This window comes from Trachurus japonicus, chromosome 4 (genome assembly GCF_045865225.1).
Source record: "Trachurus japonicus isolate A0001 chromosome 4, Traja_1.0".
Taxonomy (NCBI): Eukaryota; Metazoa; Chordata; class Actinopteri; order Carangiformes; family Carangidae; genus Trachurus; species Trachurus japonicus.
The window spans coordinates 10,772,794-10,799,861 of record NC_140910.1 but is presented as its reverse complement, the minus strand read 5'-3'; the positions used below and the strand labels follow the sequence as shown (position 1 = coordinate 10,799,861).

Below are 27,068 nucleotides of genomic sequence, written 5' to 3'. Positions count from 1 at the left end.
AAATAGCTGCTGGTGTCAAGTTCTGCTACTGTTCTCGTCCTAGCCGCTGCATTTGGTCAAATGTAAGCAGCTTAGCTAGAAAAACATTATTAACATCAATCACTGTTTTCCATGAAGGAGGCAGACCCAGCCAAAAAAACATTAACACTAAAATAAAATAAACCATTTGAAAGACGACAAGTTCAGTCTGTGTACTGAGCTACAGATGATGATACGTGTAAATCTTTCACACACTGTGCCATAATCTGAAATCAGTACTGTCATGTAGGCACTGGAATTACTCATTCATTTTTCAGATTTAATGAAATTTGCCATTATTATTTTTCTTATATTCCAGTCATTTAGGCAATTTGCCTCAACTGAACTCATCCTACTAAAATGCTATTCCCAATTTAAACAATGTTTATGTAGCAAAATGAAAAAAACTGTAACACCGTCTTTAAATTAAAAAGAAAATAGTATTTCTAGCTTAATGTTCTTAAAGACTCAAACATTATACTAAATAACCTCATTCAAAATGTTAAATGTTATTTTGGATCTTGATACTGATGTGTTTATGTGTACAGTATGCAGGATTGTATTGTGGTCTAATTAGAGCTAATTTTATGTGTTTAACACTGTAGCATTCTCTAAAAACTGATCATATTTTACATGTAAAATCTAAAAAGTTAAAGAATATATACCGGTAGCTGTTGAATAAATGCTGCACAGGCACAATATTTACATTTTGCTTGTACTGGAGTACCACACAACTGAAGTCGTGTACATCTCAAATTAAGGACAGCCTCCATGAATTCAACACAAAACTTTCGTCAAGAATTTTATTGTAAATTTTTACAGTTCTCAAACTGAAGTAAAACAATGACAACTTAAGCCAAATATTCTTCAATAAATACCTAATGAGGATATTTTTGGCATAACTTAACTGATGTAAGAAGAATGTAAGAACCACACTGTCAGAAGGCGTAATACTGCTTCACTGGGTTGGACTAACTGCCTGTAGTTAATTGATGCAGCACCATCTAGTGGTAGCCGTTGAAATGTATGTCCCAACCTCCCTGTGCATGACAGCGCTTCAGTAGAGTTCAAACACCTTCATAGGCTTCATCAAGACAGCCACAACTGCCTCGTCCCTGCATTGCAGGAACCTTCACATTGACTCCATGAACAACTCGACTAACCAAGTGACATAAAGGCTTCTTGTTTTGTTTCATGGCAGAAGAGAAGAGCACGAGTGAGTTCAAAAGTAGTATATAAAACAGAATGAAAGGAAGAAAGAATAATAAAGTATAGAGTGAAGGAGGAGTTGGCCGTGCGCAGAGCTACGGGAATAGAAAGTGCACAGGTGATGTGATGTCAAGGTGGATGTTGAGGAGAGGATGAGTGTCATGGCATCGAGTGTCACAGGCTCTGGCAGCACTGGAGTTTGTTGCCCTTCTGCCCGTCAGTGGTTGGTGGGACGCTTATGTCCACTACATTGTTGCCTGGAGACTCATCGTGTGCAGATCTGTCCGCTATCTGCTTCTGTGACACGATACGGTAGATTTCTGCAGAAAGAAACCCCAGAAGAAAATATGAACATTACATTGCATTTAAAACACATATAAACATGTAAATCTGTGGTCGCAACTCATCATAACAAGGGAAACAGAAATGTGCAGCAAAGCGGTGAAATATCAATCTAACTGTACAGCAAAAATGTATCATGGTCATATGCATTATAGTACTAATAATTTTTTCTAATTTTAATTTAATTTTAATTGAATCTTACATGCTATCCTGTACCAGGTCTTGTTTTTCTTACCTGTTAAAATGTTCTTAAAGGCTTCCTCTACGTTTGTGGAGTCCAGCGCTGATGTCTCAATAAATGAGAGAGTGTTCTTTTCTAATGTGGGAAGAGAACGAGAGTACAACTTAGAACATGCACAAAGCAGCTTCACCTGTCCTTTTACGACCGCAGCACTTGCGTTCACTTACCTGCAAAGGCTCGAGCCTCATCAGTGGGCACTGCCCTGAGGTGGCGGAGGTCGCTCTTGTTTCCAACCAGCATGATGACGATGTTGTTGTCAGCGTGGTCCCTCAGCTCCTTCAGCCAGCGTTCAACGTTCTCATAAGTCAGGTGCTTGGCGATGTCGTAAACCAGGAGGGCCCCTACCGCACCCCGGTAATACCTGGTGGTAGAAGAAAAGCAGACCAGTACAGCAACTATATCCTCATGTCATATAAGCAGGGCCGTTGTATAGGGGAGTTCTAGGGGCCCAGCGCCCAGTAGGGCCCACAAAAAACCCCAGTAGTCTAATCTTTGTATGACTGAATTATTCTGCATAAGACCCTGACTAGTACTCATAGTAATGCTGCGTTAGCATCAAAACAAAGTAGGCTTAATAAAAAATGATAATACATACGTAGTCTAAGAAAAAAAGTGGAAAAGTCAGGGGCCCACTTTAGTATTCTTTCAGGGGGCCCAGAATTCCTAGCAACGGCCCTGCATATAAGTAAAGAAAACCTTTAAAAAACACAAACTCACGCAGAGGTGATTGCTCTGTAGCGTTCCTGTCCAGCTGTGTCCCAAATCTGAGCCTTTATCGTCTTGCCATCCACCTGGATGCTGCGGGTGGCAAACTCCACCCCGATGGTGCTCTTGCTCTCCAGGTTGAACTCATTTCTTGTGAAACGGGACAGCAGGTTACTCTTCCCCACTCCAGAGTCTCCGATTAGTACAACTGGAACAAAAACAACACAGCAAAAACTGAAAGTCACACACAGCTCGGATTCAATAAAAAGGGGACTTTCAGACCTCGGCTATTCTAGTACTTTCACTCTTGTTAAACTTAATTTAAGTGCACAATAATTGATATAAACACACCAGACTTATTAAAGGGATAGTAGCATTTTTTTTTAAAGTGGGGTTGTATGATCTACAAATAGCCCCTAAGTACTTTAAATCGCAGTAGAAGACTCTCTGCACTCCTCCCGTTAGCAACGCCAGCCCATAGCCCTGCCCAGAGATTTACAACATACAGTGTTGTGAACAGACCCAAAGAAACGATCATACAACCCCACTTTTTAAAAAAATGCTACTATCCCTTTAAACTAGATGATTTTCAGCAGCAGAATTACAAATAGCCTACTCATAATGGCAATTACACAAAATGTATAAAACGGCAATAATTACAGGATGCTCTGCAGTCAGTTTACCATTCAGTCATTACCTCCTCAGAAAACTGAAAGCAATGACTTGTTTTGACTTTGCCTTGGAGCAAGTAGTGCCTGCTCTCTGGGAAATCTGACTCAACAGTTTCTCAAGGTCTCTGGTTCCTGCGTCCTTGTAACGAGTCATCGCTGCTCTCCAATCACTTTCCAGCAGCCACACTAGACCAGAGCCTCTATTTCTACTCTACTTTCCTGGACAGATGAGACAAAGCTGATTTACCACTCTCCCATATTAAACTCCCCCAAATTTCAGATCCCTGCATCCACATTTCAGCCAATGGTTTGTAGTGAAATGACAGCTGGTGCAAAAATTATTTCTCTCTAGTTATGTTACTAAAACTTTTTAGATCAGTCTCCATCTTTTACGATTTAACACATCAGGGCAATTAAACTGAGATAGGCTCCATCATGTGATTGTTGAGTGCTTGGACAGAACGACACAATAACATAAGTGATTCCTGTTCAGCACAGTCAGCAGCATGTTATCAGTAAAGCTGAGCTCCAAGGTGTAAAAGCACCATCATGTGAGTAGTGACTCAGTGCTCCAGAAGGTGCATGATGACGACTGGCATAAAGTCATCAGAGACAAAGTAGCTAGTTGTCCTCCTAATGACAAACTGCTCTCTGGTCTACCTGTAGGAGAGTTTCACTTCCTCTTCTTTCAGATATGGAGCTACCGGTAGTTTCTTCTTATGTTTAGCTCATTATTTTTGTTTTGTTTTGTTTTTTAAACTTATTTTGGCTTCTTTTAATCCATTTTGATTTTTAACTTATTCACTGCTCCCTGTGTCATGCTTTACAGTTATGTTACTACACTGCATTTATTGTCTGATTTTACACCACAGTCAGTGAGCTTGATTCCTGTCCATGTCTCTGTCCTGTGTTGTTTTTGTTTTGTCCCTTTAAAGTGGGGTTACTCTCCTGCAGCAAAACAAATGTACCCACGGGTATTAATAAAGTTACTTGACTTGTTTCCTCGGGGCACAGACCGCTGAGTGGCAGCTCTGCTACAAAGAGAACTCCTGTTTCCTTTTTCCATTAAACTTATCTGATTTGATGGGAGCGGCTGGAGAAAGGAGACCGCTGCTGGCGCTGCTTGAGTGGCTAACATGTAAATGTGCTTATAGCACGGTAACGACAACACCTCGTCGATGACAACGAAGTTAGATTTACTTATTGCAAAAGTCCGAGCTCCACCCGTCAGGTTAGCTGCTAGCCTGCAGGGCTAACACGCCACACGCCCTCCTGTCTGCAAAACCCACGGAGCGAAAACACACAGTGGACAACTAACTTTGTCAGGGATAAAGGCGGTGAGAGACATTAAGGCGAACCGAGATGTGATAATAATTAGAAAGAAGGAGCCTGAAAAGTTGCTCTAGTTGAAGAAACAGTTGGGCTAGCCACAGTTAGCTGCTACCAGCTGATGTTAACCACTGACGTTACCGCGGCTCATGTTAGCAGGCTAGCCGCAGCCAGCAGAGCCAGCTTCCCGGTTTTATATCATCAAACAAGGTTCATCCACCGGTGTCTTTCCCCTCCGCTCACCTTTGAACAAGAAGTCATACTCGTCGTCTCTGTTTCCCATTGTTAGATGTGATCACCTCCACGACAGACTGCGGTGCTGGAGGAAAAGAGTCGCCCTGCTCCGGCCGGGGAGATGTGCCAAGATGACAGGAGACAATGCGCATGTTGCGCAGGAGGAGCAGAGCGGCTGACAGCCAGAGTTACGGTAACGACACGGTGTCATGTGACCGGGAGGTAGCTCCAGGTACAGCCACACACAGCCTAATACTGTGACACATTTATTGCCAGTAAGTCCATGATCTCACCTCTTATTTGTAACAAATATTATTAATTGACTTGGCATCTAAAATGGAAAATACAAATAATTTTAGTTTCTTACCATTATTCTGCATCCTGAACAGTTTGAACATTGTCAAAATAGTCAAGTCAAAAAGTCAAAATCATTTATTAGTCTCCCATGGGAGAAATTTCTCTCGGAGCTTCGCAACAAGACAAAAAAGAGCAGGGTCGAAAGTAACGGAGGACGAAAGTAACAAAGTGATTTTCTCCAAGCCCATACAAGTCTGACATGTCAAACTTGGTCAGCATGTATAGACCTTTTCAGAGAGTATAAACAAATACAGGTGTTACCAAGGATACTAATTAAGGCTCCATTCCATTTAGTGTACCAGAGCGTTTTCTAATGAGCCACACCTGTCTTTGTTTATACTCTCTGAAAAGGTCTATAGGCCTATCATGCAGGACCTAACAGAATGACTTTGACCGAGTTACACTCAAGAACCTGTTTTCAGTTACGAAAAGTAAATTTGTCTGAGCGATAATTTTTTGGGTTGATCAGCTGTGTTGACCGTTTCAGGTGTTATAATTATGATGGTTAGACACATTAATTAGTCCTCTAAAGTTTGACTTGTCAGAGTTTCTCAGTATAGAAGCAACTCAGGTTTGATTGTCGGGAGTCGCTGGCTGTTACTTTCGTCCCTCTACACATTAACAATGAGCAATTCTGTGCAAAAAAAAATCTGTCATCGTGCTACGGGAGGGATTAAAACACACAACGTAAACAATATGTGACCGTATATAAGTGGAGAAGTGCAGGAGGAGGGCATGACCAGTGGATCATGGTGGTCCAGTCATAGTGGACCAGGACAACAGGCTGTCAGCAGGACGGCGGCAAAGATCTGTTCTGACCAAGTCCCAAGGTGTAGTATAGTAAAAAAAAAAAGTTAATTATTTAACACCAATTCACACTGTAATTTAGAGAAAATAGCAGGAATTTAGAGAAAATCAGCATGCTAATAAGCGATCTACAAACGTTAAAAAAAAATCCAAATGAGCGTCATTGATCGTTCGTTCAAAAATTAAATTTAATTAAATATATTTTTAAATAAGATAAAGGTCACGATATGTTTGTTATCACATATTAACAAGAGCATTGTCAGACATTTTAAATAAAAACAAGAAAAATAAGAACAAGTCCAGTTTATACTGTCGTGTTACTTTTGACCCACCCCCCCGTTACTTTCGTCCCTGCCGTGAGGGACGAAAGTAACAAAGCGCAGCTTCTCTTCAAAGTCAAATTACACCGACGTCATTTCACATTTTTACAAAATAACACCTGGTATTGATAGAGAACACATATGAGATGGTGATCACAACAAAAAAATATGTCTCTTTCTGTAATACTATCTTTTTAAATGACATTTATTTGAAAAATGTTACTTTCGACCCTGCTCTCCCTCAGAAGACGAGCCGCAGTAAAGTACTAAAAAACATAGGCTACAGTAAAATCATTAAAGTGCAATATGCCTCAGAGAGTAGATAGTGGCAGATGTACAGACACACAAACATTCATACACATCATCACACTAGCTGCTCATTCATAAATTTAATGGACAGTGGGATGAAGAGTTTTTGAGGCGATTGTGCCTGCACAAGGGGACTTGGTATCTTCTACCTGAGTTATGTTCAGGGAGAAGTGCGTGCATAGGATCTGCTAGAATAGAGTTTGCCAACCTAATGGTGGCCTGTTCAAACAGATCTTGAGGTGTTGTTTCTATATATATTTTATTATTATTATTATTATTATTATTATTATTATTATTATTATTAGAAGATTATATTTAATCTTAATTGTCAACCTGGGGTGGAAAATTGCCTTCAGCTCAACATACAAAACAAAACAGCACAAATTACACTTATGAACAAAATTCTAAAAACCCACAAGAATAGTAGCCTACATTGGATTGAAATAAATTAAAATAACAGTGGGGATTAGGCTACAGTAGGGAATAAGAAAAGGGAATATCCATGGATGTCTCTGGGGTGGTCACTTCTTTATGTTCAGGATGTTAATGGGTTTTGGGACAAAGAACTTTTTAAAAGCACCTTTGGCCAAGAGGACACAGTAGCCTAGCGCCTTCCAGACTTTTAAAAGCCACTATTTTTGCTGGTAGATACAGCGTTCACTTTTGACCTTAGAAAAAGTGGTTTGATAAAACAATCCTGACAGAACTACCAGCTTCAAGCTCCAAGGTTAGCAATCAACTTTTACATCTAACTTTAAAGCTATTACACATAGGAGATCCTGAACGTTGTTTGCATTTAGCCATTATTAGTTTCTGAGTTTGAATGTCAACAGATTAATCTCCATGGGCACTGAGCAAACTCTATCTACTGATAAAGAAACAGCTGTGAAGTGGATCCTGTGTTTCATGGCTAAAGATAAGTCATTGTAAATTAGACTTGTGTTATTCAACCTGAGCCAACACCCACAGATTCTTTATATCTTCATCTACATTTCTGTTGCCAGGAGGAGGTCCACTGCCATTTACAGTAAGCTGGAGAGTCATTGCTATCCATAAAGAAAATAGGTTTTGTTGAATTTTATTTGCAGATAATAAGGTCACAACAGCAAATGACACAGTTCATATCTGACCCAGACAGAGATAATGTCAGCAATCACTTATGTGGAGAAAGTCAGAATTTAAAAAGAGATAGAAAGTGCCAACTATCACTAAAAGTAACACGGGGTGTGTTTAGCAGCAACTTAAACTGTGTTTCTGCATACAACAGAAATATAGCTTCCCTTTGCAAACATGCTGGAAAAAGTTAAACTATTACAATACAAATCAACAACACTGCAAACAACTCAAATGACAATAAAGTTGAAACTGCAGTTCTCTAAATTAGTTTGAAATTAACTTTCATAGGTTGAAAACTGGCAACTGAGTCAATGCAATGGGCTCAACTAATCAAGGCCAGCAGAGGGGGCCACATCCCTACCTGTACGTCTTGACTTGTCTTATAAGATCCCTGAAGCGTCTCACTTACGCATTTATGAAAACCAGTATCATAACATGTAAACATAAAGTCTCACCTAGCCCTTTGATTTTTCTTCATTCTTCATTATTCACATTCATAGGCTACAACCTTGCAAGTTTTCAGCTGTGTGAAGAAGCTGCTGAGCCTTTGCAACTGTATACAGGGGATGAGATTGACCACTCTCACCTAATATCAACTTTCTCACGCCTTGCGGTGAGGTTACCGTCCTAGATCATGACTTACCTGTTGAGCCTCAGAGGTTTGAGTTTAGACCACAACACACAGCTCATTAACCAGCACTGATCCTGAATGACCTGGTTATCACACTTTCACCGGATAAGAGATGCTGCACTATTTATCATTTGCTTTTCTATCTGCAGACCCAGTATTTGTGTGAACTAACAGAAATGAATCTGTTTGTCTTTAACATTCAGAAAGTTTTTTACTTAGTTGACATGAGGGTGTGTTCCCTCTCCCTCTGTAAGTTTTAATCATATGTTACTAGAGTCGCCTGCAGGTGATTTCCAGCCTCAAGAGAAGCGTCATGGGTAAACACCATGAGCAGCTGGTTTCACCTGTGGATATTCTTAGGAAATGCCCACCCCACACCACAATGGCCAATCAGCATTCAGAAAGCTGCTGCCTGTCAGCCCAATGACAGGTTGACTCCACTCCCTCACAGGAGTAGGCTATGTATCTGTGCCAACTGAGGCTGTCCATACATAAACAGGAATATCCAGCGCAGCGATAGTTAAGTGTAAAGGTGTAGGAGCTGGTTTTCTCTGTGGGTATCCACTGTCCTGGATATGGCAACACGACCCTCGCGCCCGAGGAGCCAGCTGCCCAGCTGTTACTATGAGGGCTACCTGGAGAAGAGGTCGTTCAGAGACAAGGTAACCTGTCTGTCTGTCAGAGGCTCGTGCTCATTGGTCTGCAGGTTGTGTCTGTAGAGTTCAACAGGTGAAGTGAACTGTATGAAATAACCTGTAAAATAATAATAACATTTAGCTAAAAACAAATTCACCTGTCATTTCATTAGAACCACCTTTAATTATCAATATAGATTATCATTCTCATTTTGTTGTTGCTGTTGTTGGATTGGATTGTACTTTATTGTCCCGAAGGGAAATTTGTTTTGGGCTCGGAGCCACTGTATATACAAGACAATACATACGAGACATTCATACAAAATACTTTCACACCTTTAACACGCATTCAAAACAGTGAAGGGTGCTTCCACTCTATTACAAATAGGTCAGTAAAAACAGTCTGTAGAACTGATCAAATCAGCAGCTCTTTAAGTTAAAGTGCTATGTGCGCTGTGGTTCGACATAGAGAAAAACTAAACCAATGGAATAAAGCCAACAGTACATAAATAAACGAGTGCTAAAATAATGATATGATCAAAAGTGAAATAGAACAGTAAAACTAAAAAAAAAGTAAGTAAGTAGGTAAAAAACGGTCAAATTAATAAAGAACTTACAGTTCATGTTATAACTCTTAACTCATTAACTCTGGGCCTGCATCTAATAATTATTTGATTAATTTCACTGACATTTAACCAGTCAGTTATTTTCATAGATAGATAAACATTATTGCCATGCAAACTAAAAAGAAACATGTCCAGCAGAATGACTAATTAAGAAAAAAAACCTATATTTATAATGACCTAATGTATGTAATTCACAGGCACACAGTGAAATGAATTAATCATTTAATGAAGAAACCCAAGGTGACATCTTCAGATTCCTTCTTTTGTCTGGCCAACATAAAAAACATGACCCATTTGATTTGATTCACCATGGTAATAGATGAAGAAAAGCAGCAAATCCTCTGAGCTAGGAGACTGGATGAGGTTTTCTTCTAGTTGCTTCCAGTTGTTTTGCCTCTCGTGACCTAATTATTCAATAGGCAAAATAACCATTATTACTATTATTATTGTTACTATTTGATGACTAAGTGACTAATCGTTTCTTATTTTGACTGTAGGTATGTTAGAAATAAGTCATCAGATGTTTTTCACGAGGCCATGCTCTCTCTCTCTCTCTATCGTGAGAGCCATGACTCATTGGTATTTCAGCAATGTGCAGAAGATGACAGGGATTTCTTGATCCTCAACTTTCCCATCATTTATTTTTTTGCAATGCAGCATCTGCTACAGATAAATGGATCTCTGGCATCAATGATTCAATGTGGTTGACTCTGTTTTAGGAGCAGAGTTACTTTTTCGATCTCTCCCCCAGAGTGTGCAGTGCAGTGTAATTAAGTTCACTAACCACTTAACAAGTGTAGTGGTTCACTGAATACACAGCCCCAGGTAGAACAGAGGTGAAGTGTTTTCCATGGGCAGAGCCACCTGTCATTAGGTTATACGGTCTTTTGTTAATAATGTGGAGTTTGACCTCAGATTTTCACAGAGAGGAGCACTTGTGTCCCCGACTGGTCCGACTGCTTCTTCTCAGCTCCATAAAGATTAGAGCGAGCCGGGAGCTGAGGAATGTAAAGACAAACTGGTGTGGCAGGCTTTGTCAATAATGAATCCTGTGGGTTGTTCCGCCAAACCCTTTCTGATAAGAGACTGTACCTGAAATAGTCTTAAGGCATGAGGGAAATGTTTTACCTGGGAGACCTAAAAGCAGATATCAGTTACATCAGGGTTTTGTTTTGGAACCATTTGGGACTACCCTCTACTACGTACACTTATCAGTTTTACTCAGTACAACAGCCCTGGACAGTGGTTTTGTTTTGAGTTTAGCTACCACAGGTAACACACAACAGCAGTGACACCTTTGACCCTGAAACAGACCATAATGATCCATTCATGCAAATCTTACACACAGATCATCATGACAAAGATGAATCACCGGCCAGACTGAACAAATGTAACAGTTATTGCTGTTGGGATTAAAACCCCCTGGCTTATGAAATTCCAGTATGACACCTGCACAGATCATGTCCATTTCCTTAATATGAGTTGTTTGTCTTTCTGTTCTGTCTTTTTATTGTATTAAGTGGAAATTTCATTTTAATCCTGCTGCTCTGCTGTGCACTGCTCTTCCACTCATGTTTCTGTGTGTGTCCGTGCAGACGTCACGGAAACTGTGGGCCTGCCTCTGTGGAGACGCACTTTTCTTCTACAATGATAAGAGAGACACTACCGTAAGTTAACTTTCGCAAATAAATGACACACATTTAAATGATCATTGCACAGACAGAACTCTTGGTCAAGCCAACACTTTGGACTCAATGTGTGCGTTTGTGTGTTTCATCAGTACATAGAGAAACTGGACCTCAAAGGAATGAAGTCCCTAACAGACGACTGCAGCCCGGACCGTAACTTAGATGCAGCCAGACTCATCCTCGCCATGAAAGATGGAAATATCAAATTCACCGTGAGGGAACATTAAAACTTCTAAGTCATCCTTTCTTTTCTCACATTCCTATTTTTCACTGTCTTCTCCTCCCTCGTCTCTACAGATCCCTACTGCAGAAGCTCGTGAGCTGTGGAAGGGCTTCATCCTCTCTGTGTTGCAGGTCTGTGGAGTTTGACATTCATCTCACTCCATAGAAAGACCAATACAACATTTTAGTATCTTAAAAAAAACATTTAATTGATTGAAGTTTGAGTTTGGTTAGACATTGATGTTTAGATGCATGGAAACCAGGCCAGAGGCAGATGATTACAGTGCATTTACACAAATGGATTAAAGTAGAAAGCGTGTTTCTCCCTGCAGCTGTCGGTGCCTTCCTCCCTCAACCTGCTGCCAGGACAGATCCACATGCTCAGAGAGGCAGTGGACAAGGAGAGGGAAAGACAAAAAAATCTCGATACTTATGCTCTCAACGACCCCTATGTTACCCTGAAGCCAGACATGCCACAGTGAGTACTGACAGTGCTGATATCAAGTACGAATATTAAGGAAAGGTCATTCTGAAATTAAAAAAAGGTCCTGAGTGGTCTGGCAGCATTTCAGTGTTTAGCAAATCTCTTTCAAATAATTGATAAATAAATACATTTGGTTTTCCTGATTTCTGTAACTGCGAAAAAAGGTGAAGGGCTGCCATAAAAACAACATCCAAGACAAAAGTTGAAATAATGTAATAGGAATAAATCAGATCAACAAAGATCCTCATTTGGTTTCTAAAGATAATATATGATTTTTTTTGTTTTTTTTTACTAAATTATCAACCTTTTCCACACCGAGTGGACACATGCATCTGAGTCTCTGTAATTTTGCAGTTGCATTGTTCTGTCAGCCAACAGTTGATAAAGTTTTCACAGTTTTGTATTGTATTCCTGACCAGACAGAGCTACTGGATCTGCACACATGGTGATTTTTAGACAAATTTAAATTTTACTTAATGCTCTTAATGGATTCTGTTTTTACTTTAGTGAGGCATCGGTTGATCGATGGTATCGGCAGAATTTAAAGAACAGCAGCACAATCTGTTGCCACTTTGAATCTCAGACAAAACTTCACACTTCATTTACAAATCTACACGATTTAACTGTTTCTGCCTCTTTCTCGGCTCTCCCTATTGAACTGAAGTTGCGATGAGTGATGTTTCTCCTTCCGTCTCATCTCTTTGTTTGCAGTTGTTTCTACGACGTGTCCCGTCTGCAGGCAGAGCTGCTGCTGGAGAAAGAGGCCAAGAGAGGAAACCTGCTCCTGAGGCCGAGCAACGGAAGCTTTGCTCTCACCACCAGACAGGACCTTGATGGGTACAGACACAGACACAGACACAGACACACACCTGAACCTAATACACACTTCCTCCTTCACTGTTTCGCTTGGTTGGTATCTGGAGAATGTATAAAGTGAGTCATTAGTCTCCTCTCTTTCTCTATCAGCCCTGTATTCAAACACTACAGAGTGAGCCGTAAACATGAAGGAGGCTTCATCATTGATGTGGACAATCCTGTAAGTATTGAAACATCTGGTGAAGCTGCAGGCACTGTGTACAGTATATGTACCACAGATTAACCTCTGCTGCTCTGGTTGAAACTAACACTATTAGTAGGCAGACATTACCTTTGTTTTTACTCATTTTGGGTGAAAGCATAATGCATACGGCAAAGAACAATAAAGAAGGAACTAGGTGTGCATAGCTGGAATGTTTCTGTGAGGTTTTATTGGAAGCAGAAGTGAAGCTTTGATTTCATTTTACGTATGGCTTCCCGTAAAAAGAGGAGGGTTATGAATGCAAGGTGTAATAAAGATTGAACTTGACAAGAAGTGGCTTTAATGACTGTCATAACTCACTGCTGATGCATGCTCGTGTGCGTGTGTCTGCTGGCACATTGTTTTCGTGACTTGTTTTCCTCCTTTGCACTAATGACACATCATTAATTAATCTCAGTTTCAACCTGTGGTGAAGGTTACTTGAACCTATACTGTGGTTAGTGAGTCATGTTTCATCCATATCAAAGAGCAGCTCTATTATTACTGTAGATGTGCACGTGTGGACTTTAGTATCCTTTTTTGCTTGTTTGTTTATTTCTTTGCTTTTACTCCCTCTCTTTCTCATGCTTCAATTGTTCCAGCTCATCTGCATTATTTCCAACACATACACAGCCATGCTCATACTGTACACACACACAGACCGACATATACACATGCTTACAGACATACATACGTACAAACTACCTTCCACCACAACATCAATTCATATATGTACAGCACTGTTCGTACCAACAGGACATTTGTCTTTGTTTATTTGTCTTGTCTAGCCCTCTGATAGGTTTTTTTAAATTACCTTTGTCTGTTTTTGTTGCTTCCCACTTGTCTTGTATCTGTATCACTTAATAATATTAATTTAAAAAGATGAGGACGTGTTGTTAAAACCAAGTTTCTCCCTCTGCAGGTCTTCTGTGCTACGCTGCATGATGTGGTCAACTACTTAGTAGAGAAAACCGAAGGGATTCTGAGTCCTCTCATCATTGAGGATACATATGAAAAAAACATCTGTACGTACAAACACTGGAGCATTTGCATCTCATGTTCACCTTATGACTGATGCAAATTGTGACTTTTTTTTTTTTTACACAGCTTTCATTAAGTCTGATCGTGAAAATGGAGAAAAAAGTGTCCAGCATGCTCCACCAAACCTTGTCCCACCGAGCGTCCCTCCCAAACGAGGTGCTTTGCCAGGTAACATAAGAACGCACAAACTAGCTTTTTACGTAGTTTTCATAAGTCAGTGTGACACATAAAGTAATTCAGTTTATTCTTTATGTCATAATATAAACATATAACAATAAACCTTAAGACGAATGATAACACATTATATAAGCTTTCATTTTATGTTATAAAAGAGAGCATGTGCTTTTCTTTTTTGATTGGTTGGTAAATTAATTTAGTTGTTATGTAGAGGCAAAGTTGCCTTGTTTGTCCACTTATCCACACCCACACAATCACTCATGGATTGCTTGCTTGCATGTCAGAGATTCCTTTTTCTCTTAAGTTTTAAAACCCAAGCAAACAAAGCTTCAATGTTTTGGACTCAATGCTCCTTGAAACTATGCAATGTCTGTTTAAGACTTCTCTTCACATGTTGCATAGCTAAATGACAGAGCAGCATTCTTTTTTATCCCCAGAGCCTCAGCACCAGCAAGACTAAAAATGTCAACTTTTATTTTACCGAACATGTCGTATGCTACATACAGGTACATTTTGAGAAATTGCTTATAACCAGTGGTTATTTCTGATTTCTGGGCACTGTGATTTGTTTTGTAATACAGTGGCCCTAAGAACAACGACTCCTGAACCAGCTCCAGCACCAGCACCAGCACCAGAACCTGAACCTGAACCTGAACCAGTTACAGAAAATGATTCGAATATATATGAAATTGGTGAGTGACTCCTCCAGCCCCCTCCATCAGGCAGTCCGCCATTCCTGACATTTAGTCTTTGTTGTAACCAGACAAAAACAGGTATGACTTCATTTTTTCCACGGCTTCTAATGAATGTCTGTTCCGACAGTGGAGAAAGACAAAGAGGGGGAGGATTCCTCAGCCACCACACTGTCACGTAAGTCCCTCTGCTCTGTCTGAGCTCTCCATCTCAGAATACTTCCTCTACGTGCTGTGTGGCGTCATTTTGAATAATATTTTGTCCTTTAGAGCCCGATAAGAACGCTCCGAAGAAAGCAATTATGCCTCCGACACCTGCTCCTCGCAAGCTGACCTTACTGAGCGTGACCCCACCCACTGCCTCCTCCGCAAAGAGCGAGCCCGGACTCAGGACCCACTCTGACCCTCTGGCACAGAGTAAGTCCACATGGGGGCACTTGCCTTCTTTAGACAGCAGCAAGTTGTGCAGATACACTTGCAGCCTCAATTCATAATTTCCTGTTCTGCATCACTTTACTTTATTGCCACAATACTGAAGCTCACGGTCACTCTGATGTGCTCCATTTCCTCTCACAGCAATAACAGAGCTGAAACTAAAGTTGGAGAAAAAAGGCAAAGAGTGATGACTGACCTCTCCTGGTCCCTTTAAGTCGTCACCATCTGTGAAACTCCGTGAAACGCACGGGGACAGAGGACCAACAGGCCCGTTCCTCCTCTGCATCGTGGCTCTGCTCTGCTCCTCCTCTTCACTGGCTGCTGCTGGCCGGGGCCGGGCAGCAGTAAAGCTGCTCTGAAGATTAACGTGTTATTGATTCACCCTCTCTCTTACACTCATTAGCGCATTAATCGACTGTAAAGAAGGATGTACACATCAGATTATCTTCACCGCGTCTTCTCTTGGACATGTTGCACAGTTACTGTTGACAGTAGTGTGCATTTTTCTCTATCAGTGTTTGTAAAGTTTAAATGTTTGCTGTTTGTATAATTTTATATACTTTTTAATAATACAATGAATATGCTCTGTCTCATAGGGATATGATGTGTGTGTATATACAGTACATGTAGATAAAATACAAAATGCCTCCCTGCGAGCCACACTAGAAACTGGATGTTGGATGTACATATTATGTGTGTATATATATATATATATATATATATATATATATATATATATATATGCATGTTAGTTTTTCAGTTAAGTGAAATTCACTTAACTATCCTTGATTGCTTCTGTCATCAAATCAGACCCACAAAGTGAATTGTATCTGTGCAGAACTTAGAAATGATCAGTCTGTCCATTTTATGATGCTGCTCTACTTTTTTTTTTTTTTAAGACTTGTTGTAAATAACATCCGTGAACAAAGTGCTCTCACTTCTTTAATTACCTCAATGACTGATACATTATAGTGGAAAATTAAACTATTTACAATAAATTGTGACATTTGTCAACATGTGAAATAAAGTTAACATAAATCTCAGCTGGACGCTTCTTTAAAGCATTGCAGGCTACAGTTATTCAGGAGATGCATTCAGAGGGAGCGACACACGGCAAAGCGATACCGTCACCATGTGTTAACATATGACATGGGTGCTACTCAGAGGAGGTCGGGTGGTGCACAAAGAAGAACTTCATAACGTCAGTAAACAGTTCCCATAGTTCACCCTCTTTTGTCTTTCACCCAGGTGGATCCAAAAACCATCTAGCTCTCACACCACAGTCTGTTAGCTGGAGCTACTAGCTATTTGTTATATCTGGACTACAAACAGCCCCACTACTGGTAACAGGCTCTCTCTGCAGCAAATAAAGAGGTGTTATTAGGTATAGAGGACACATACATACTAAACATACAAGCATTAGGGTGCAGTCAGATGAATAGAGTGTATACAGTACAGTCATTTCCAAAGTCCTGAAGCCACATCTGGAAGTCTCTCTGACTTCAGTACATGACGTTAAGTTGAAGAAAACTCCCTCCAACTCTCTGTGCAGAGTGTGGCTGTCAGGTGAAGCCCAACAATGGCTCTAATGTAAAAGTAACAGAACCTCAGCAGCAGCAGCAGGCTAAAGGACCCAGTTTCTTGCACGCAGACAGACTGTAGGTCCTGACTACAAAGTGAAAACACTGTTAAGTCTGGAGGCCTTGGCAAGAATTGAAAATACAACATCCCTAAACTGTGCTGTTCATTTCTTATGCTCTCATGAGCTACTGGCAAATTAGAGTTGAATAAATCCTGATTTAGTAATAAACTACATTCTATTGAGTAGCAGTGTAGCACAAGGAGCAGGTTGTTATTTTGGTTACATACGTAGGTTTGTTGATGAACAGAGGCAGATTCCAGTAGGTGATAATTACCACTAAGATAAGATACAACCAGGTTATACTGACACGGACACAATACATTGCTTTTAAGTTGAAGTAGTGAGACCATTTCTTGCTGTGAAATATTAGCATGTTGGTACCGATCACCCGATTTAGCCAATCAGGTTGGAAATGACGAGGAAGGCACAGGGATAGTGCGGACAGTACAGGGCTTGACCCTGCACCTGCAGCTGGCTGCCATGACAGTACGGCTGACAGTTTTGGTGATGGAGAGGAAGGAGGGAAGGAAGGAGAGGCAGCGGCCAGCGCTAAATCTTTGCTCTAGCAGCAGTGGGACAGTTGCTAAATGAACGTGTAGAGAGAAAGAGAGGGAAACTAGTAAGACTACACCTAACGTGTCCCAAGCAATCACAACAGCCAGAGTCATAGATCTGAAGAATTCTGTCACTGTGGGCGTCGATGACTCACGTGTTCCCAAAAAACCCACTCTTTGCTGTCATGCAACACAGACACGAGGAACAGGCTGAACCATCAAACTCCAGTGATGTAACTCTTCCGCGATGGCTTCGACCGCAGCCGGGAGCAGAGGAGATGTGTTCTGCGGCCGGCGACTGCGATCCTCCAGGCGTCCAGAGGGCAGTGGGTCTAAGTGAGGCTGGCGTTGGAGCTGCTGGTGCCGCTGTTCTTCCTCTGGCCGCTTTGCACCACGCTGGGAACCTGCAGGCCCGTCACCACCGAGAAACTGCCGTTCCACACCTGCAGGGGGGCAGCACAATGACAGCCGCTTCATATACAGCACCTCGCAAAAGTATGCATAATACCCCTTGAACTTTTCCACATTTTGTCACATTACAACCACAAACTTAATGTATTTCATTGGGATTTTATGTGATAGGCTAGGAAGGAAAATTTTACATGGTGTTCAAGATTTTTTTTTTACAAATCAAAGACCAAAATTGAACTTTTTGGTCTACATGTATCAATTTCCTTCCACTTCATAATTATGCACTACTTTGTGTTGATCCCCCAAAAATATATTTAGGTTTGTGGTTTAAACGTGACAAAATGTGGAAAGTTCAAGAGGTAGGAATTGTAAGGCACTGCACACAAGAAAGGTCCTGGCAACCTGCTTTACATAACAGAGGGCTCTCATAAAGAGACACTTCTCACCATGAAAGCTGGTATGAGTGGCTGCTGGAACTTGGTTTTGAAGGTGTGCATCAGCTGCTTGGTTTTGGCGTTGTAGAAAGACAGTGCACCTGGAGAGAGAGAAGAAGGCAAATCGCACTATTTACTACATTTAAGTGGGGCTACAACTAACTGTTTTTTATTGGTTTTTTGTTTTGTTTTATTGAACATTTAAAGCAGAAGTAAGCGATCCGGTGGTTTTGTCTAACTTCCTGTCAGCCGATGGAGTTAGCAGTCCCCGCCCTCGTCCCTACGTCACCACATTCACGCGCATCCCTTGGCTGCACACACAGAGAGGACCGCCCCTTTATGCCGTTCTCTCTCCTCATTGGATAAAGGTTGTAGGATACAAGGAAAGTTTTCTCCTCGGCTTACAGCAGAGCAGAGTGACTGACAGACCCGTGTTTCAGACCAAACACTCTATATAAGTGATTGCTGTCGGAAGATACAACTATTTAAGACTTGTATTAACACAAATATTCCGCTTACTTCTGCTTTAAGCACACTTTACAAGACAGTTATGCCGCTTTTCCACTAGCGTGGCACGGCACGGCACGGCACGTTTCCCGCTGAGGAGGAACTAGAGAATTCAACTGTAGTGGAAAAGCACCTTTACCGAGCTGAGCCGTGCCGTGACTGTGTAGGGGAAAAGCGCCATTAGACATGTACAGAACCGTATGGGACAACTACAACGGGGGGAAAGGGGTATTGAGAAGGTATATTGGATTTGTTGGGAATGAAGAGAGAAGTGAAAAGAAGAAGAAATAGAAAAAAAAGGATGAACAGTGTGAAGTAGTGTTTGGAGGGATCAGCTCTGGATAAATTGTATGAATGGGGACCAGGTGTCATTGTAGTAGGTGATATTATATTTTATGGTGAATTTAAGTTTTTCCAAATTTGAGTGTTTGGTTCAGCAGATTGTACCAATGTTTTAGTAACAGTTTTGTTCTGTCTTTCCAACTGAATAAAATTATTTTTTTGGCCATGGTTGTGGAGATGAGGATGAAGGTTTGAAGATGTTTTGGGATTGACAAAGGAGAGGCCACCAAGCAGGGCTATGGTGGGGGATGTGGGATGCTGAGGTTGAGGATCTGGGGGTAATCATCTATTATGGCTGGACAGTGTGTACAGGTGTATGTTTTTCATTGTTGTAAAAAACGTAATTAATCGGCATCATTTTCAAGCAGCACTTCAACTGGACATCTGCAGTGTCAGCAACAGTGATTCTGACCTATCGCTGACCGTAGGTAAACATGTTGCTAACCTTCATCATAGTTGACGTAGACCCCTATACTGCTGGGGATGGGGCAGTCCAGCGTGCGAGCCTTGTTGTTGTGCTTGGCTGTGAGGCTCTGCTGCAGCCAGTTGTTGAGGTGGATGCACCAGGAGGCGCTGCTCTTCCCCAGCTGGTCGAATCGGCCCAGGCTCCGCAGCGCCACCCCCACGGCGAAGGCCTTACTCTCCTTGTCGAACCGCACTTCCCAGTACTGAGCGCCAGCATCGATCATGGTGTCAGCTGTGATGAGACAGAAGCCCAGAGAGGACATCCCAAGAGTCACAGAATCAATATCGAGTACGATGAAAGTTGTGGTTATGTAACATTTAAAAAAAACAGGTATCAGTACATCTTTTCCTCTTTCAAGTCTCATCTGAAAGTTTCAGTTTGATGTGACTTCCCAATTTACACTTATTTTGTTCCACCCAGTGGAGTTAAACGTATACTTCCATAACAGCTCCACTTCACATAAATGTACCCCAGTAAATACAGTCAGAGGGTTTTCCACATGCCTCAAGTGTGTTCTTACCCAGCACTGTGTAGGACTCTGCTGTAAACCTGTCTCTGCCAGGACGAGTCGTCGGTGCTCTCTTTGGAGACATCAGAGCTGACCTGGTCATAGACAGAGAGATGGTCACAGAGACTGTCAACAGTTTGTATTTCTGAGCTTTATTCAGAAATTAAATTAAAGCAGAAGTAAGCGATCCGGTTGTTTTGCTAACTTCTTGTCAGCAGATGGAGTTAGCAGTCCCCGCCCTCGTCCCTACGTCACCACATTCACGCGCATCCCTTGGCTGCACACACAGAGAAGACCGCCCCTTTATGCTGTTCTCTCTCCTCATTGGATAAAGGTTGTAGGATACAAGGAAAGTTTTCTCCTCGGCTTACAGCAGAGCAGAGTGACTGACAGACCCGTGTTTCAGACCAAACACTCTATGTAAGTGATTGCTGTCGGAAGATACAACTATTTAAGACTTATATTAACACAAAAATATCGCTTACTTCTGCTTTAAATGAAGAGACGTGATCAGAGGCGTAAAAGTCAGTATTTTGTTCCATTATACATTCATACAGACCTGGCTGGAGAGTGCATCGGGGAGTTGGTGCGGTTCTTCTCCTTGCGGATGTCCTGTATCTTTCCCCCACTGCTGTCCCACTCCACACTCAAGTCCTCCACCTTCAGGTTCTGGTGAGCCGAAGAAGAGTCCAGTTTGAAGGTGAAGGCTAGAAACAGAACAGGAGGCAGACACATTATATATGTTATTTATCACACACATACACACCTCTGTGAATGGAGAATGAAGCTGCTGTTTTCTCACCGTGGGTTTCTAGTGTAATCGGCTCAGAGAACTCTCCTGCCACAGCCTTGTTACACGCTCTCACTCTGAACGTCATGTAGCGGGTGTCAAAGCGTAGACCTGGGAGTAAAAAAACAAAACAAAACACAAGCATCTTTAATGAGCTTCTTCAAAGTTAAGACAATAAACGGCACAACTCTCCCCCACGCTCCTGCTCCTACCCGTCAGTGTGTGCTCCAGCTCTCGTATCCCCTCCAACACCATCCAGGGGTAGTCCTCTCTGATGCGCGGCGGACCCTCGTGGTTTGTCCGTCGATGTTCCAGTATGTAGTGGTCGATCTTACTGTCGGGCTCCGGTAGGCTCCACACCACCGTCACTGTGTTGTCACACACCTGGCACTCTGACACCTGGATCTCTGGCGTGGCAGGAACTGAACGTGCAACAGAGGAAACAGCATTTCTGTTATGAGGGACATTCAAAATCACATTCAGTGGTTAATTACAGAATTAGGTTATGTGACTAATTCATCAAAAAGCATACTATTCAAAACTTTATAACAGCAAATCAAGTTTACGATCCATCATGAAGGGAAATGCGTTTTTATCGTCTCCATACATTGTTACTGTTGTGTCTATCTGGTTGTTTATGTGAAAAAGAAATCAATAACTGATTACAAACAATGAAGTAAGCTGTCACGAGGAACAGCAGGTGTCATTTTTACCACTTGGGGGCAGAAAAGCTCCAAAGCACCTGACTGTTTCCCTCTGTAAGATTCTATGGTTACCACAACTGTCTAAATTTTACACATCTAAACGACATTAAGAAGAGTTGTGTTCACTTTTATTGTAGCGTTCTTTTGTTCTAACTATTTCCGGATTGTTTGATTTTCTTTGCCTGCTAATCTGCTGCTAACTTTGTTTGGTGCTAGCCAGGTGGTTTTCGCTGGAAACAGGGGCTGTGAACCCACACAAGCTGAAGAAGCTGACAAGCCACAGGCACCTGCAGAGATGTGTGAAGATTCTTAGTGGTTTCTTCGCTGTGTGCGACTCCCTTTCACAATACGTGTCATTTGACTCATTAATAAATACTGAAGTGGAACAACTCAAAACCAGACCAGGCAGCCTGTGCAACGCAGAGCAAGAGTTTATCTTCTGGAATCAAGTGCGACACTGCAGCTAAAAACAATGACCAAGACAAAGCATTCAACGCTCAGTGGCTGTGTGTGGTTATCTACTGATTTATTGCTACAGATTTATCTACAGAAGAGTGTATTAACCAGCATTTGTCTCCTTTCCTTTTTGAATGCTCATTTCAAATATCACAATCACAAATATCGACCAATTACCAAATGTAAAGACTAATTTTCAGCAAGATGTATTTACAGTATGAAAAATAAACGTTCTATAACACTGTCAATTTTATTGTGTAGTGTCTATTGTGTCTTCACCTGTGGTTGTTTATTTATTTGTCGGTAGGATCATGAAAAACGTTTTGAACCAATGTGAACCAAACTTGATGGAGGGATGGGACATTAACCAGGGAAGAACCCAGTACATTAGGGGACTGATCCAGTTCAAGTGGTGGATCTGGGAACTTTTTTAAAACGCTTAACAATGATCAGTTTCCAAAGATTTCATGTTTGGATCTTAAAGTAGAAAATAGACATATGGTGTTGAGACGAATGACTGCACAATTCAGATGCAGTTAACGACCTGTGCCTGGTGGAATTCACTGTTTGGCCTTGGCGGAGGTATGTGCACTACTGCCATCCTAGTTACTGATGAACTGTGTGCAAACAGCATTTTACTGTTACTTGTGATCGAGGTTGAGCTGACTGAAACTACCTTGTAACTACTGACAGGTCAAAAGCCCCAGTCCACAAAGATGATTCTGGGTCTTAACACGATCTTATTGAAAAGATCTTGAAGAAAGTTTGTGGTACACTGTAACCATAATTTAAGACGAAAAGAAAATAATTGATTTGCATAAAAAAAAATTGTGAGGGTGTGTTTGTGTGTCTGTGAGAGTGTGTGTTGGTGTATATGGGACGGTGGCTTAGGAAATAAGATATGACACATTAGGGTCGGAAAATATAGTGCGCCTACCTGGTTTTTGTTTCGTTTAGATTTCATTTCGTGACTTCACAATTTTTTCTCTGCATTTGCAATTTAATGTCTGCTTATATATTGATGGTTTATCAAAATTGTTATTTGTTAATCTGCATTCAGTAGTTAGTCATTCAGACTCAGTATCTATTATACTGTTAAAAATAAAAATAATTATATTGAAGCTACATGCAGAAAAAAAATTATTTAAAAAAAATTAAAGTAAAAAAAAACAATCTTGGTGCTTTTTTCACTTGGAAACTTGGTCTCAATCATTGGAAAAATGTGTTTTGTTTATGCAGAAAAATCAGTTATGAGTAAAATAACCACAGCTTTTGATAAATGCTGTGGATAACAAGTTAGATAATCGGAGAAGCATGGTGTCAACCCTAACCCTAACCATGTTACAATATGCTCTCTAAAATCTCTCACTTCTACCGGTGAGACTTTGTAGTGAAAGTGGAGCAGACCTGGGAGAAACTTGAGGCCCTGCAACATCTCCCTCTCCTGGCTGAAATCCACCATCAAGTGACTCATGTTGTCACTGGCTTTAGCCTTGAGGGAGAGGCGAAAGGCTGGAGCCATTGTCACGCTGCAGACAAAGAGAGACACACAGAGAGGCACAAACACACGGGTAGAAACAAGTGTGATCCATTATTAAACTGTATCAGAGGAGGAGGAAAAAAAAGAGGGGACTCTAGTACTGCTAACTAAGAAAAGGCCACTAACTAGACTTCTGCTACTACCACTGAACTCATCACCCTGACCAACACTCAAAAAGCGGAGCTAGGGAGGGAACGACACTCATCCAGGGAGGAGCTGACACAGGATGGTACAGACTTTAGAAGACAGTGGGAAACACAGAGACAAAAGACTCTGGAGTGGAAAGGTTTTTTTTTTTTTTTTCCGTAGTGCTTGTTGTCTACATGAGTGGGTGTGGTGGCTACACGTTTCAAAGCATGCATGCTACGTTATGACACAGCTCATCGGTTACAGGAGGCTATGACAAAAGGGAAGCAATGGATGGCTGAGTACTATACCTATCCTTAATGTCTTTGGCCGCCTGGAGAGGAGAAGCAGAGAGGGAAAGGAAAAGGACAAAGGAGAGGAGAGATACGGAGCGAAGAGAAAAACTGAGTTGTAGCCCATGTCATGTCGTCATTTGACACAAAACAGTGGCAGGTGGCTGTGTTAAAATATCTGGTAGTATGACAGCACAAGAAGGACAGATTAAATCATAAATATGGACACTGAAGTTCATAATTAATCATTTTAAACGCAGTCATAAACAGCGAGCAGGGAAACAGTCGCAGTGGCAGCGTCACAGCGGCGGAGCGGTCGGTCAGTTACCTGAGTGAAGCCGTCCGTCTCGGAGGAGCAGAGCGTCTGATTGGCCAGCTCCAGCAGCTCCTCTGAACTCTCCAGGGCTTTGGAGCAGGCGCTCAGCTGACTCTGAGGAAAACATGGAACCACAGTCAAACAGAGTACGGTGTCTGCAAACTCTCATACGTTTGTCTCCAGCACAATGGGACTATTATGTTCTCTGTAGAGGCTAAGAAGTTGGCTGCATCATTTGAGAGTCATAGCTGTATCCTGAGACTGCAGAGGGCTGGATGCATACATCACAAAGATCAAGAACTATGAATTATGAACATAAAAATTATGAATTCCTAAATATATGGAAAATAATCAAAAGTAAGAGCTGGTTACAAGAAGTACAATGAAGTTCTACAACAGAAAGACAGAAGAGCACAAGACATTAAGGGTTAATGTCAACAAATCCTCCACATTAAGCTGATATTAAAGATGATCCGATTGTTAGATATAAGTTTGGTTGTCTCAAGAATCAGTGCACATATGCAGCTAAAAAGACGATACTGCTGATATTCTCTTCTATTTTCTATTAGTCCCTTCAGTTGTTTAATTTGGTTGTGTGTAATGTAATACTGCATTGTGTTGACTTTGCAGCAGTTTCCTCCACTGAGCCTGTTTTTCTATTAGAGCTTTGAAAACAGCTTTTCAGTTTCCAGTCCGACACTAAAACACATCTTTCATACAGTAATATATGATACAAGAGATTATGTGGAGTACTCTAGATTAAAAAGGTGTTTCATTTTGTTAAATAACTATATATTCCTACTACATTACATCCTGTGAATGCAGCAGTCGCTACCTGTAGCTCGTATGTGCGGCTGGCTCTCTCCTGCTTGATGCGTGTCAACATGCTTTCCTTCATCTCATCCAGAACTGAGTGGAGGGCGGTGAACTCAGACTGCAGGTCCTCCTGCACTCGGCTGGAGTTCGCCTGGTGTCACGATAAAAATAAGTCAGGAATGCAAGGACAGAGGAAAACTGACAAAAATGAACCAGATTTTTGTTCAGCAGTGTGTGTGTGTGTGTTTGTTTATACCTCCAGGTTGTCCAGGCTCTGTTTGAGAGTGCAGACAAAGTTGGAGATCTCCTCATTCTTCACGGCCAGCGTGTGGGTGATCTTACGCAGAGATTCCTGAAGGGCACACACACACACACACACACACACACACACACACACACACACACACACACACACACACACACACACACACACACACACACACACACACACACACACACACACACACACACACACACAAATGATCATTTTGTTATGACTGGAAAGAGAGAAAGTCTGACTGGTAAAGCAAAGAGCACATAGTTCACTATTCTCCATCAGTTGTCCCAAAGTCTGTGGCTCAGAAATCTGACCCACCCCCCAAAACCAAACCAAACCACACCAAACCAAACCCCACACCAGCTCAACTCAAGTGCTGCTAATCAGTGTTTGGTCGAGGACATGAGCAGCTTTGGGCTTTTACACTTGATTAAACACTTGCTCTTGTGCCGGATCAGAGAGGACTAGCTCCTGAGTGGATGAGGGAAGGAGGACACTTCACGGGCGGAAGGATGCGCATTTATAATTCAATAATGCAGCTCCACAACGATTGAACAGCCGACTCCACTGCTCCATTATTATACAAATTACACCTCCGATATGTTACCGCTCTTGCCCTATTTCCTCTCACGCTGCCTAGCTATCTCACAGTGAGAGAGCCCATTCATATTCATACTGAAGCTCTGTGTAATGTTTGTTGAAGCGAGAGGAGCTGCGCCAAGCTCCCCGTCCTCCCCTCCTCCCCTCCTCCTCCTCCTCCTCCTCTCTCCCCTCCCTGGCCACGACTGCCACACCGATATACCGACAATAACGGAGTGGTCGACGCCGTTACCGAGATAACCTTCAAGCGGCAAAAAGGCTGGTTAAAATAAACCACACGACGGTGAAACACGAGCCTGCGCCGCATCCACAAACTCCCCAGTTTCGCAGCGGCTCCCCCCTCCTCCTTCCTTTGTACACTACGCCCTGACGCGGCTCTTCTTCCCCCGCCACAGACACCTGTTTCTCCCGCCCCGGCTTCACCTTCTGGTCCCCCATGTCGCTCTGCTGATGTCCCGGCGCCGAGAGAGCCGCTAACACCGCCGGCGTTTCTCCTCCGTCCCCCCGGGGTTTCTGGTTCAGTAGCACGGCGGAGCTGGTACTGATGCTGCCGGGGTGCAATGCATCTTCGGACGGACACCAACCAACCACCAACGCCTTTGGGCCGTAGTGAACACTGCGCATGCGCTAGAGAGGAGGATTCTGGGTAGTGGTGTTTGTGTTGGGTGTGAGTGAGAGTGACTGCTGCAGCCTTCAGGTACTGTTTCATTTGTAAATTATTCCTAAACGATATTTTTAAACTATTAAACTATTTTCTATGTAAGTATATATATAGGAGTAATGGCATTTTGAGACAAAATATAAATACATTGATAAACTCACACACACGCACACAACTTGTTTCCTGTGTTTATCTCTGTTGTGTATACCTCTGCATTGTGTTGAACTTTTGTTCTTCCCTACATTGACAAGCACACAGGGACCAGCCACATGCAAGACA

At 41.9% G+C, this 27,068-nt stretch overlaps 3 protein-coding genes across 4 annotated transcripts; 1 reads left to right on the top strand and 2 right to left on the bottom strand.

The window, feature by feature from the left end:
- Nucleotides 1-807: 807 nt before the first annotated feature.
- On the bottom strand, nucleotides 808-4,901 carry LOC146988482 (ras-related protein Rab-11B). Its single transcript, XM_085773868.1, has 5 exons — nucleotides 4,759-4,901; nucleotides 2,528-2,723; nucleotides 1,978-2,171; nucleotides 1,805-1,885; nucleotides 808-1,547 (listed from the first exon to the last, which is right to left on the bottom strand). The coding sequence occupies exons 1-5, from the start codon at nucleotides 4,796-4,798 to the stop codon at nucleotides 1,402-1,404; spliced, it is 657 nt and encodes a 218-aa protein (XP_085629994.1). The 5' UTR covers nucleotides 4,799-4,901; the 3' UTR covers nucleotides 808-1,401.
- A 3,838-nt stretch (nucleotides 4,902-8,739) lies between these two features.
- LOC146988481 (signal-transducing adaptor protein 1-like) lies at nucleotides 8,740-16,389 on the top strand. 2 transcript variants are annotated; one of them, XM_085773862.1, is made up of 13 exons: nucleotides 8,740-8,951; nucleotides 11,146-11,217; nucleotides 11,331-11,450; nucleotides 11,536-11,592; nucleotides 11,793-11,938; nucleotides 12,656-12,781; nucleotides 12,911-12,980; nucleotides 13,924-14,026; nucleotides 14,109-14,210; nucleotides 14,801-14,911; nucleotides 15,042-15,089; nucleotides 15,182-15,328; nucleotides 15,488-16,389. In XM_085773862.1, the coding sequence occupies exons 1-13, from the start codon at nucleotides 8,865-8,867 to the stop codon at nucleotides 15,532-15,534; spliced, it is 1,236 nt and encodes a 411-aa protein (XP_085629988.1). In that variant the 5' UTR covers nucleotides 8,740-8,864; the 3' UTR covers nucleotides 15,535-16,389. The 2 variants fall into 2 exon arrangements, with proteins under 2 accessions (XP_085629988.1, XP_085629987.1); XM_085773861.1 differs by having other exon boundaries at nucleotides 15,182-15,576.
- On the bottom strand, nucleotides 16,279-26,758 carry fsd1 (fibronectin type III and SPRY domain containing 1). Its single transcript, XM_085773857.1, has 13 exons — nucleotides 26,552-26,758; nucleotides 25,508-25,603; nucleotides 25,271-25,402; nucleotides 24,448-24,549; nucleotides 24,138-24,160; nucleotides 23,568-23,689; nucleotides 21,213-21,422; nucleotides 21,013-21,111; nucleotides 20,770-20,917; nucleotides 20,223-20,305; nucleotides 19,682-19,933; nucleotides 18,400-18,488; nucleotides 16,279-17,985 (listed from the first exon to the last, which is right to left on the bottom strand). Exons 1-13 carry the CDS (start codon nucleotides 26,750-26,752, stop codon nucleotides 17,875-17,877), a joined length of 1,668 nt encoding a protein of 555 aa, XP_085629983.1. The 5' UTR covers nucleotides 26,753-26,758; the 3' UTR covers nucleotides 16,279-17,874.
- Nucleotides 26,759-27,068: the final 310 nt, after the last annotated feature.

Coding starts and splice junctions, on each gene's coding strand:
- LOC146988481 (XM_085773861.1), top strand. CDS start 8,865: ATGGCAACACGACCCTCGCGCCCGAGGAGCCAGCTGCCCAGCTGTTAC. Junction 11,451..11,535: donor ATGGAAATATCAAATTCACC/GTGAGGGAACAT, acceptor TCGTCTCTACAG/ATCCCTACTGCAGAAGCTCG. Junction 12,782..12,910: donor ACCAGACAGGACCTTGATGG/GTACAGACACAG, acceptor TTTCTCTATCAG/CCCTGTATTCAAACACTACA.
- fsd1 (XM_085773857.1), bottom strand. CDS start 26,752: ATGCGCAGTGTTCACTACGGCCCAAAGGCGTTGGTGGTTGGTTGGTGT. Junction 24,161..24,447: donor AGACGGACGGCTTCACTCAG/GTAACTGACCGA, acceptor TCTCCTCTCCAG/GCGGCCAAAGACATTAAGGA. Junction 20,918..21,012: donor GATTACACTAGAAACCCACG/GTGAGAAAACAG, acceptor TTCTGTTTCTAG/CCTTCACCTTCAAACTGGAC.
- LOC146988482 (XM_085773868.1), bottom strand. CDS start 4,798: ATGGGAAACAGAGACGACGAGTATGACTTCTTGTTCAAAG. Junction 1,886..1,977: donor TGAGGCTCGAGCCTTTGCAG/GTAAGTGAACGC, acceptor TTCCCACATTAG/AAAAGAACACTCTCTCATTT. Junction 1,548..1,804: donor CTTTAAGAACATTTTAACAG/GTAAGAAAAACA, acceptor TTCTTTCTGCAG/AAATCTACCGTATCGTGTCA.